We start from the raw sequence: 12,466 nt of genomic DNA, 5'->3' as shown, positions 1-12,466 counted from the left end.
TTTTTTGTGTTTGTTCTTCTATCTTAGTAGTGTTGAGAGATTTATCTTGTAGCTCACTAGTTCTGGCTTCTATCTCCTCAATTCTACTCCTTTTCCCTTTCAGTGTATTGTCCATTTCTGTTATTCTATTATTAATTGTTTGGACCTCATTCTGTAGATTTTGGATTGTTTCCAGTGTTGTATCTATCTTATTTAATTGTTCCTGTAGCGCTTTCCTGACTTCTTCCTTATTTTTCTCAACTCTATTGTATAGTGTTTTGATACATTTTATAATCATATTTCTGAATTCCTTCTCTGACATTTCCAAAGCCTGCCCATCTTCCAGTACGGAGTGTATGTCTACTTGCAGCTCATTTGCCTCAGTCACTTTATCTTGTCTCTGGACATGAGCTGATATCGTCATCTGCTTCTGTTTTTTAGGCATATTCCGTCTGTGGCCTTAATACTTAGATGTGTATGTATTTTGGTATTTTTTATGCTTTCTGATTGCCTCCAGGTAGATGTGATTAGGAAATGGGCTTCCCTTTTCACTCTTCTTCTTGAGAAATTTCAAGATGCCACTGTTGGTCATTTTGACGTAATTTAGGATTTAATTTTAAGTATATTTTCTTTTTTGTCTGCTTGTCCCGCTCCACAATCCCCGTTCAGGCCTTTTTTGTAGTTGTAAACAGTTCAGGGCCGGCTGTGGCCATTTGGTTTTAATTGGAAACTATCTGTTTAAATTTTGAGGAGATCTGTGAGCATGCGTAGTAGAACCCTCTGAGGGTGGGGCTGGGGTGTCCATTAGCTCAGGCACCCCTATAGTCACCAGAATGGAGGTGCACGGACAGCAAGGGACCAATGAATAGATACAAAAGAAAATAATGTTCACACCTGTATCTCTGCGATTCTGCCAGGTGTCTGTGGCTACTCCGATCCTTCCCCCACATGGTCTCACCCAAGATGGCGGCTCCTGGAGCAGATGAGTATCCCGGACTAGAAAGCAATAGATTTCTTGCTTGTGCCACAAATTCCCCCAGCTGTAAGCCTTCCAACCTTCTAAATATTATTTTATATGTGGTTCAGAGTTCTGGGATCATCCCCTTAGCCTGCTTGGTCATTGTTGGTGGAGCTCTTCACTGCACTTCCACCCGATCTGTCATCTTGTTTGTTTTCCTCCCCTATTTTTGTTACAAAACTGCTACCTTCACAATTGTGACAGTCACAATTAGTCGTGATAACAGTTATTCACTATTGAATTGTATGAATCTTATCCCAATCTTGTTTTACCAGACCCATCTAGACAAGATGAAATCTGTTCAGTGGGGACTCTTTTTTTTCCCCCATACTCTTAAACTAAACTCCCTCTTGAAACCTTGTAAGCCAGCCACTTCATGCCTTTATCGCCCCCTCATTTTAAGTAGCCAGTGTCCAAGTTTCCCGTCCCTATCTACCCTGTGTACAGAGGGAATAGCATTGATACTTGATATAAAGACTCTTTCTCTCTCTGTTGGTATTTAGAGTCACTGCCTCTCTGAGTATAGGTCAGGTTCATCAGATTGTAGCAATTTACCCTTGTTTCCTTTATCCAAAAAAAAAAAAAAAATTTTTTTTTTTTTTTTTTTTTTTTTTTTTTTTTTTTTTTTTTTTTTTTTGTAAACTGCCTCTAGTCCAGTTCTGATTATCAAGCCACCAAGGCTAGATTAAATGGGTACTGTCGGCAAGTTTGGGTGTTCTTGTGCGTCTTCCCTCACTTCATATCTGCTGGATGCTCCACTCTCAGCTCTAGCCTTCTGTGGCTACGTCCTTTCCGATGGGCTCAAGTGTCCTCAGGTCTCACCACACTTTGGACCAACCAGCCCTTCCTCTTCTCTCTTTGATCTCCAAGTCAATGGGAGTCAATGGACTGTGGTTGAACTCAGCCCATTTCTTCATTGCTGCCTTTCCCTCTCTTCCACTTACCAGTAGACCAATGTGGTCACCAGCAAACTTACATACATGTTTGTGTGTTCCCTTTGAGTTTCAGTCTTAGAGGGGAGTTTGTCCTGAAGGAACTTGATTGCTTGCCTTGATGGCTTCCTGGCAAACAGCTTGCTTGCTAATTCTTGTAGTAGCCAGTCATGCTGACATTTTTGTTTTGGGTTTTTTCCTGATGATCTTTCTTTGAAGATGTATCTTCTGTCACTGTAGATGTTCCAGGTTGGTCTGCTTGTCCATTCTCATGGGAATGTTCCACCTCATAAGGTTCTAGATGGGACTCAGGATTCCACCTAATGCCCTGTACTCTGCAAAGGCTTTGCAAGAGGCCTATTTCACTGGGCAAGTTCTAGAATCCCTTTTAGGTATTCTAATCAGTTATAGGCTAAAGGCGGGCTTACAAGTTTTCTCTAATCATGTTTCCCAACATTCTTTTCTATCCCACGTAAGTGTCTATTTTACAATAGTAGACAAAGGAAACTAATATTCTTAAGGCAGTCAAGGATTTTAGTATTATTTACCCTCTTCAAGCTATACCTAGATCTCTGTGTCCCAGAGCCCTGTTGTTCCAAGGTTGAGCATACACCACTATTTACCTCTGTCCCACTTAGGTCATGCAAACCTGTCTCAGTATTCCCCTATCTATCTTTTTCTTGTGCCTCCTCCCCCTTCTTGAATTGCCCTCCCCAACACCCAAACTAAACCCCCCACCCCAACCCTATTGTTGTGCTTATCTTATATTCTATTAGTTCTTCCCTCCATTTAAGACAGTCTATTTTATCCTGTAATCTACCTGACCTTTCCACCACTTGGATCTCTGTTCCTCTGTGTTTTCCTTCTTTCATATTTTAATTGTTTGATCATAGACTGACCTCCCAGATCCTGTGTTCTTAAAATTTTATTCTGTTCTTGTCTCCTCCATTTGTCGATTGAGTTCGTTGCCACATATGTCATTCTCTAGTTGTTGTCTGTTCATGTTGGTTCTCAGTCCACAGAACTTCCTTTAGGATGTTTTTCATAGCAGGGTTGGCTTTGGAAAAATCCCTTAGCTTCTGTTTATCCTGGAATGTTTTGATTATACCTTTGTATTTGATTGACAGCTTGCTGGGTAGCGCATTCTTCATTGGCAGTTTTCTTTTCTTTCAGGGTTTTATAGATATCTACCTGTTGCCTTCTTGCCTGCCCGGTTTCTGGTGAGAGATCTGATTTGCTTGCCTTTGTATGTTACACTTCTCTTTTCCATAGCTGCTTTCAGTATTCTGTCCTTATCTTTGATTTTGGAGTGCTTGATTATTATATGTCTTGGTGATTGTCTTTTAGGGTCTGTCCTTCTTGGGATTCATTGAATTTCTTGAATGGTTATCTTTTCCCTTTTCAGGATGTTAGGGAAATTTTCTTCCAGATACTCTTCAATTATCGTCTCTGTGGACTTGTGTGATTCCTCCTGTTCTGGAATGCCAATAATTCTTAAGTTATTCCTCTTTATGTTGTCCAACATGAATCTTAGGCCTTCTTCAGATTATTTTATCCTATTTTTGTGCTTGTTCTTCTATCTTAGTAGTGTTGAGAGATTTATCTTCTAGCTCACTAATTCTGGCTTCTTTCTCTTCAATTCTATTCCTTTTCCCTTTCAGTGTATTGTCTGTTTCTTATATTATTAATCTTTTGGACCTCTTTCTGTAGGTTTTGAAATAATCATTTTTCTGAATTTCTTCTCAGGCATTTCCAAGGCCTGCACATCTTCCAGTACGGAGTGTAGGTCTACTTCCAGCTCATTTGCCTCAGTCACTTTATCTTGTTTCTGGATATGAGCTGATATGGTCATCTGTTTTTGTTTTTTGGGCATATTCAGGAGTTATCTGTGGTCTTAATATTTAGATTGGTGTGTATTTTGGTATTTTTTATGGTTTCTGATTTCCTCCATGTCGATGTGATTAGGAGATGGGCTTCCCTTTTCACTCTTCTTCTTGAGAAATTTCAAGATGTCACTGTTGGTATTTATAGCGTAACTCAGGATTTAATTTTCGGCCTATTTCCCTTTTAATCTGCTTGTCCCGAACCACAATCACTGCTCAGGCCGTTTTCCTACTGATAGACAGTTCAGGGCAAGCTGTGGCCGTTTTTTTTTTTTTTGTTTTTTTTTTAATTAAATGTTTTTATTTTGCATTGAGTGAAAGTTTACAGGGCACATCATCAGCTTCACATTCAACCATTCATATAGCTTGTTTCATTACATTGATTATTATCCCCACCATATATCATCAGTTTACAGGCCGTTTGGTTTTAAATGGAAACTGTTACTTTAAATTTCAAGGAGATCTGTGCACACATGTAATAGAACCCTCTGGGACTGGGGTACGGTGTCCACTTGCTCAAGGCACTGCTTCTAGTCACCAGAATGGAGGTGCACAGACAGTGAGAGATCAAGAACAGATACCAAAAAAAAAGAATGTCCACACCTTTATCTCTGCGGTTCTCTCAGGTGTCCGTGGCTGCTCTGATCCTTCCCCTGTTTGATCTCGCCCAAGATGGTGGCTCCAGGAACAGCTAAGTGTCTTGAATTAGAAAGCAATGGATTTCTTGCTTCTGCTACAAATTTTCCTAGCTGTAAGCCTTTCAACTTCCTAAATATTCCTTTATATGTGGTTCAGAGTTCTGGTACCATCCCCTGAGCCTGCTTGGTCTGGTAATCTGTGCTGTTGCTGACGGAGCTCCTCACTGCACTTCCACCCCATCTGCCTTCTTGTTTGTTCTCTCTCCAAATACATTTTATTATTTCATTTTAAGGAGACAGCACCACTTTTTTCTTTGTAACATTTTTCAATGATTTGTATCAAAAAGTTGGAAGTTTAAATGGTAAGAAAGAACCTAAATTTCTGATAGAAAGGAGCACCTTTCAGCTACTTAGAAAAGTCATCAGTGATGTAGAACTTATTCCCACTTTCTTGCGTTTTTGGTTTAGAAAACACCTTGTTTACCCTGTTTCTTAATTATATTTTTATTGACTGTTTTATTCTCTGTCTCCTTAAATATTCTTTAGATCCGAAACTGAACTTTCTTTCTTTAGTCAACTGTTGAAATAGGTTTTTTGTTCTTAATGTTTTATCCAGAATAATTATCTTTTTATGTGTATTAGCAGAAAGGACAAAAGATCAAAATAAACATTATGAAAGAGAAAAACAAAGACTTGCTGCTGGAATAGAAGAGCTCCGTATTAAACTAATGCAAATAGAAGCTGAGAATTCTGATTTGAAGGTTGACATGGCCCACAGAACTAGCCAGTTCCAGCTAATTCAAGAGGAGCTACTGGAGAAAGCTTCAAATTCTAGCAAACTGGAAAATGAAGTAAGCTTGGAATTAGTAGTATATATGTTCTATAGTTTGAGACAGGATAAAAGGTGCTACTGCAAGTTTTTGTAAAATTTGTGTCCTTAAGTCCAGATATATAATTTTCTTTTAAAAAATAAGTGATACCAAATAAGGTGAAAATTCTTTAAAAGTTGTTTTTGGAAATTTTTTAATTTTAACCTACTTAAAGGTAGAATGGTGTAGCGCTGTGGGTTAATGCGCCAGACTGCAAAGCCGTTTGAACTGCACGGTTGGCAGTTCAAGCTCACCAGCTACTCCTCGAAACTCTATACAGGGTCGCTATGGGTCGGAACCGACTCGATGGCACTTAACAACAACAACAATAACAAAGGTAGTATACTCTCTAGTGACTGAAAGATCTCAAATTCGATGGAACTATTACTGCATTATATTCTATTTTGTGGTGTAAATTAATATGAGTAGTATACCTTTATGGAAACATGGTGGTTCTGTAGGATAAGCACTGGACTGAAAAACACAAGGCCATGGTTTGAGCCACCAGCTACTCTGCAGAAAAAAGATAAGACTTTCTTATTTCTGCATAGATTTACAGCTTCTGAAACCCTATACAGAGTCATTATGAGTCTGAACCGACTCAATGGCACTTAAAAATAAATAATATATATAAGGAAAGAATTTGGATTATGAGTAATAAAAAGAGTAATGTAATAGAGGATTTAAATTACATGAGTAAGGATAAAGTTATTGCTGTTAAGTGCCATCAAGTCAATTCCTACTTTATATAGCGTGTCCAAGGAGCAGCTGGAGGGTTTGAACCACCAACCATGCAACCGCAAACCATCCTTGCAGTCCAGCGCCTTATCACACAGTGCCACACAAGGACTTAAAGGTACTTAAATTTTATCTAACTTCAGAATTACCTGGGAAAACTTAAATGTGTTGTTTCTGGGTTCCATTCCAGTTATTGAGTAATTCTGGTATAATTTAGGAATAATTTTTAAATAACTGTATATGAATCATATAATCTATAGACTACATTCTGAAAAGAGCATAGTACATGTCTTATAACTATCTGAATTTCATGTTCACTGAGGACAGGACCACAAATGTAGATACTATATTTAACCTTTATACCAAAGGCTGCAGAATCTTATGGGGACACTTTTTAAATGTCTGACTTCTCATCTTAAAGTCTGTACCTCAGGAGATTGAATCAGTTTATAATTACAGTCACCTGTTTACTTTTAAAGTTGTCAAATACTGAGATTAATAACTTGAAAAATTTATGAATATAACACAGTCTTATTGTTGAAACTAGAGTCCTGGTGTTGTGCTGTCAGGTAAGCACTGGAATGTTAACTGTAAGAATTGCAGTTAAAACCCACCAACCACTCCTCAGAAACTCTATACAGAGTCACTATGAGTTGGAACTGACTTGACGGTACTTAGCAGCAAACCAATTGTTGAAAATACGGACCGGAACAAAGAAGAAAATAAATCGTTGATAATTCCATCACCATTTAGTTAGACTCATTGTGGTTTTTATGGTATTTAACAGCTACTTAAAAAAAAAAAATGGGTTAGATTTTATTTGGAGATAGAGGTCTGAATTAAAGTACTTACATATATATAAATGTTTTACTTACAAATTGTTACTGATTTTTAAAAGTACTTAAATTTATGTGGATCTAAAGTTTCTATGAGTCCTGGTGTTGCGCTTTGGGTTAATGCACCAGACTGCAAAGCCGTTTGAACTGCAAGGTCAGTGGTTCAAGCTCACCAGTTGCTCCTTGGAAACCCTATGCAGGGTTGCTATGGGTCGGAATCAACTCAACAGCACTTCACAAAAACAACAGCAGCAGGTTCTATACAGGGTCGTTATGGGTCAGAATCGACTTGATGGCACTTAACATCAATAATAAAGGTTATATTCATTTTACATCCTAAATATTTGTTACCATAAATTTGCCTGTTTATCTAGATACAATTTGAAATTTAAAAAGAAGAGCAAATATTTGATTTCAAAGTAAAAATTCATTACCTTAAATTTTTTAAAATTTCAATTTATTTTCAGATGACAAAGAAATGTTCTCAACTTTTGACACTAGAGAAACAGCTTGAAGAAAAAATAGTTGCTTATTCCTGTATTGCTGCAAAGAATGCAGAGCTAGAACAGGAACTTATGGTAAAGTTTTCACTGCACATTTACTGTGACTTTTAGTCACTTAATTTGTGATAACATGCTTGTTTTTACTGTCTTTAAAAATATACTCTCTAAAAATATACTGAATTCTTCTGATCATTTTTATTTGTTTCTGTTTTTCAAGTGAATAGGCTTGTATGGCAAGTTGTTATCCAAATTTTTTCATTTTATCCTAATAGAACTATGAGAAGTAGTAGTAGTCCTTTGTTGTGCTTCTCAGTATTTTCTTATTAAAAAATTATTTAATCTTCTATTTTTGATAAAATATTTTAAAACAACCATTTTGACTACTTTGAGTATTTTTGAAAACTGAAGTATTAACTGCTGTGATTCTTAAAAGAAGAGACTATGATAAATTTAATTATTTGACTAATGTATTTCTATGTAAGAATGCTTACTCAGTTATATTCTTTAAAGGGTTTCTCTGTTTCTAGGAGAAGAATGAAAAGATAAGAAGTCTAGAAACCAATATCAATACAGAGCATGAGAAAATTTGTTTAGCCTTTGAAAAAGCAAAGAAAATTCATTTTGAACAGCATAAAGAGATGGAAAAGCACATTGAAAGAGTAAGATATTAATTAGATGTTCTTACCAAGTGTATATAATGCATACTTAGAATGCTGAAATGGATGTTAAATTTACTAACCTAGCTTTCTTTATTTTATAAATGAGGAAACAAAGACACAGAAAAGTTAGTGACAGGAGCTACAATTAGAATCTCATTCCTTCTGGATTATTTTTGAGTGCATAGTTACGCTAAAGTCTATGCACTGCCATTTCACCTTTCGTTGGTTTTTTGGTTTTTTTTAATTCAACAAATGATATACTTAGTTTCATTTCAGTGAGTGCAATTCCTTTTATGTACTATCAATTAATAGCATTTATCTCTACTGACTTTGACTGGCATTCCTCCCCATGTCTTCTGCTACCTTCATTATTTTTTATATTATCAAAATAAGATTGATTCTGTATATTCCGTTTTACTAAATATATCCATTGCTTGCAGATTGGTTGAGAGGAAAAAAGAAAAATAGAATCACTCTGAACCATTGATTCAAAATAAAGGGTTAAAACAAGTGTAAAAAGATACTAGATTAAAAAAAGCATAAGACTGAATGAAAGTACATATTTGGGTAAACTTGAGAGAATGTAGTTGACAAGAAGAATGTCAGTGAACTTGAATATAGAGCAATAAAAATTATCCAGTCAGAGCAATGGAGAGAAAAAAATTAATGGGAATAGTGAAAATGCTGCCTGGGGCTTAACTGCCATGCTTTTAGAGTCCCAGGAGGAGAGGATAATGAGCTTGGTGCTGTATAAAGTTGAAGGAATAATGACTTGGTAAGCTTGGTGAAAGAAATAGAATGGCAAGCTTAAGAAGATCAGTAGATAAACTCAAAGAATACCACTTATAGACACATTAACATCTTTGATGAAAGCTAGAAACAAAAAATGTTGAAAGCACCTAGAGATATAAACAATATACACTGCATATGAGGGAACAAAGAGTAGAATTATGGTAGATTTCTCATTAACCATACAGGTGAGAAGAAAGAAGAATAACATATTTTCAGTGCTGAAAGTGGAAACAAATCAGATGCAAAATTAAAATTCTCATGTATGAGGGTAAGTCAGAAAGGATTGCTACAAAATGATGGAAACCTTTATTAAAAGAAATGATCAAAATGTGAAACTGCTATTTCTGAAAATATCCTTCATCCAGGTCTATATACTTTTTTTTTTAGTATTTTATTGTGAATTATATGATAGTTTACATGGGAGAACATTAGTTTTACATTCATTCTATCGTACATTGTACCATTGCCATGGTTACAATCCCCTCCATGCATCATCAACCGACCAAAGGGTATACCCTGCAAGCCTGCCCCCTATACACTATCCTCCTGTCCTCCCCACCCCCAGTCTTCAACTCACAGTCGCTCTCCCTTTCTAGGTCTAAAGTCCCCAGCTGCTCCATCGCTCCACGTCATTGTCTTTGCCTCCATCTCAGGCATCGCTGCTTCTTTGGGTAGGGTCCTGCTCTTGGCTCTTCTCCACTGATGGTCCTAGGGACCTCCGCTCTTAGACTGGAAAGTTATTTCCTCCCTATAAAACGTCTACCTTTACATTTCCAGCCTTCACAATCAGTCCTGATAACAATTATTCACTGTTGTATCACAAGAGACCCATCTGCATTTCATTTCATCAGTTCCGCCTAGGTAGATTGGATACTACTCACTGGAGATTCTGCCTTCCTCTATGCCCCCTGGCTCTAGGTTCCCTCTTGAAAGCTTGTAAGCCAGTCACTTCTTGCCTTTGTAGCCAGGTCTATACACTTTTGAAGGCAGCATTTCTATCTTTCTAACCTTTCTGCAAAAAGTTACGTGCTCTTCAATTTATTCCATGTCAAAGTAGCAGTTTTAGCATTCTCGAGTGAAACAAATTGTGTTCCTTTTAAATATTCTTTGTGTTTTGGTAACAAAAAGAAGTCTGAAGGGGGAAGGCCAGGGTTGTAATGTGGATGGGGTAAGGTTTCCCAATGTAATTTTGTAGGACAGTTCTTGCTACGCTTGAAGCATAAGCAAGAAGCATTTTTGATGGGAAAAAAATTAATCAGTGCAACTTTTCCTAGCTTTTTTCTCACCAGTGCAGTTTTCAGTTTTCTTGAAACTCCCTCATCAGACGCCGCCACGATCATCTTGTGTCTTTTGAGAAAATCCATCAAGATTACCCCTTTGGGATCCAAAAACACAGTCACCACAACCTTCTGAGCTGATCTTTCTGCCTTAAATTTAACTGGCCCTACAGATCCCTCAGAAACTTCTGTTTTGACTGGACCTTGGTTTTTTTGTGTTTTTTTTTAAAGACACACTAAAAAGCAATCAAATGACCTATTGCATTAGGCAAATTTTCTGCACAAGCCCTTTTTAAAGTGTTGAAGAGCAAAGATGTCAGCTTGAGGACTAAGGTGCACCTGACCCAAGCCATGGTATTTTCAATAACCTCATATGGATGCGAAAGCTGGACAGTTGAATAAGGAAGATCGGAGAAGAATTGATACTTTTGAGTTATGGTATTGGAGGATCATAATGTAAGTGCCATTGGCTGCCAAAAGAACCAATAGCTCCGTTTTGGAAGAAGTGCAGCCAGAGTGCTCCTTGGAGGCCAAGATGGCCAAACTTCGTCTCTCATACTTTGGACATATTGTCAGGACAGACCAGTCACTGGAGAAGGTTATTATGTTTGGTAAGGTGGAGGGACAGAGAAAAAGAGGAAGACCCCAGCAAGATGGATTGGCCAAGCGGCAGCATCAGTGGGCTCGAGCGTGGCAACAGTTGTGAGGCTGGCCCAGGATCGAGCAGTGTTTCGTTCTGTTGTACATAGGGTCGCTATGAGTTGGTACCAACTCGATTGAACCTAACAAGAGCAACTAAGTCCTGGTGTGGTGCTGTGGGTTAATGTGCAAAGTCAGTTTGAACCACAAAATTGGTGGTTCAAGCTTACCAGATGCTAAACCCTATACAGGGTTGCTGTGTGTCAGAACCGACTTGACGGCACTTAACAACAATAGCAAAGATACTAAGACAAGTGCATTATTGAGAGGACTTGTTTGCAGCCATGTACTGATCACAGAAACATGTTTAAACACATTTTGTTTGGAATAAACCCATGCATGTATGAACTGGAACCCTTGTGTAGCAATACTTTTTTCTTACCCTTGTATTGCTAGTGGGAATGCAAAATGGCACAACTACGTATCTCATTGTTTTTATTTTCCTATACAGTTAAACATGGACTCAGTTATCCCAGGTATCTATCCTAGACAAATGAAAACTTACAGTTACATTAAAACCTATACATTGATAATGTACAACCCAGTGTCTTTCAGTAGGTGAATGGATAAACAAAATATGGTACTGCCATAGCATAGTGGTTATGAATCAGGCTGCAAACTGCAAGGTCAGCAGTTCGAAACTACCAGCTGTTCCGCTGGAGAAAGATGAGGCTTTCTGCTCCCATAAAGACTTACAGCCTCAGAAACCCTGTACAGGGTGGCTATGAGTCAGAACCAACTCCACAACAACATACAGTGAATTGTAACAAGGAAGTCTGTTGAGATAGGAGATACATTTTCAACATTTAGTGTTATTTGGGTAAAAGTTTACAGAACATCAATTTCCCATTCAGTAATTTTTATACATTTTATTTTGTGGCATAAGTTGCAATTCCTTCAGTGTAATAGCACTCTTCTCACTTCCTCCTAGGTTCCCTATTTCCGTTCTCCCATCTTTCCTGCCCTTTCCTGCCTTCTGTACTTTGTGTTTGCACAAATGTGCTACCCTTTTGGTCTCATAGAATTTATTCTTTTGAGGAGCACATTCCTCAAGGGTGTTATTGTTCATTTAGGCTTGTCTGTTGTTTGTCTGAAAAGTGGGTTCAGTTCCAGATTTGAAGAGTTTCTAAGTGCTATAGTCTTGGTGGTTCCACCAGAATGCTGTCTTTTTTATCATTCTGAATTTTGTCCTACAGTTTTCTCCCACTCTGTCTAGGACTTTGTATTTTGTTCTGGATCAGAGCAGTAGCTTGGCAGAATCTAGTTCTTCTGGTCTCAGGCTAGTAGAGGCTGTGGTTTATGGGATCCTGTAATCCGCTGAACTGAATGTTTCCTTGAGACTTTGATTTCTTTTCATCTCCTTTGCTCCATATGGGAAGAGACCAATAGTTGTATCTTAGATGGCTGCTCATAGGCTTTTGAGACCCCAGTTGTTACTAAAGTGGGATTTAGAGTGTTGTCTTTATGGACTATGTTAAGCCATTTGACCTAAATGTCCCCTGAAACTATAGTCTTAATACCCTTGAGTCCAGTGATTCAGTCCCTCAAGGTGTTTGGTTATGGCTAAGAAGTATATATAACTTTGCCCTCTGTCTGCTCTACTATATATGTGGATATATTTGTGGCATGTACAAATACATATG

The 12,466-nt window shown here is 37.7% G+C and overlaps 1 protein-coding gene across 1 annotated transcript in view; it reads left to right on the top strand.

Annotated features, from left to right (window-relative positions):
- Positions 1–12,466, top strand: part of CCDC18 (coiled-coil domain containing 18) — a 209,898-nt gene that overhangs the window by 119,903 nt on the left and 77,529 nt on the right. The window contains exons 10-12 of the mRNA XM_006831049.1: positions 5,093–5,301; positions 7,361–7,471; positions 7,924–8,055. Coding sequence (XP_006831112.1) covers positions 5,093–5,301; positions 7,361–7,471; positions 7,924–8,055 — 452 coding nt within the window. The remainder of the gene's footprint in view (positions 1–5,092; positions 5,302–7,360; positions 7,472–7,923; positions 8,056–12,466) is intronic.

This window comes from Chrysochloris asiatica, unplaced genomic scaffold (assembly GCF_000296735.1).
Source record: "Chrysochloris asiatica unplaced genomic scaffold, ChrAsi1.0 scaffold00002, whole genome shotgun sequence".
In the NCBI taxonomy this organism is placed as follows: domain Eukaryota; kingdom Metazoa; phylum Chordata; class Mammalia; order Afrosoricida; family Chrysochloridae; genus Chrysochloris; species Chrysochloris asiatica.
The sequence above is the reverse complement of the archived record's forward strand: the minus strand, read 5'-3'. Positions and strand labels throughout refer to the sequence as shown.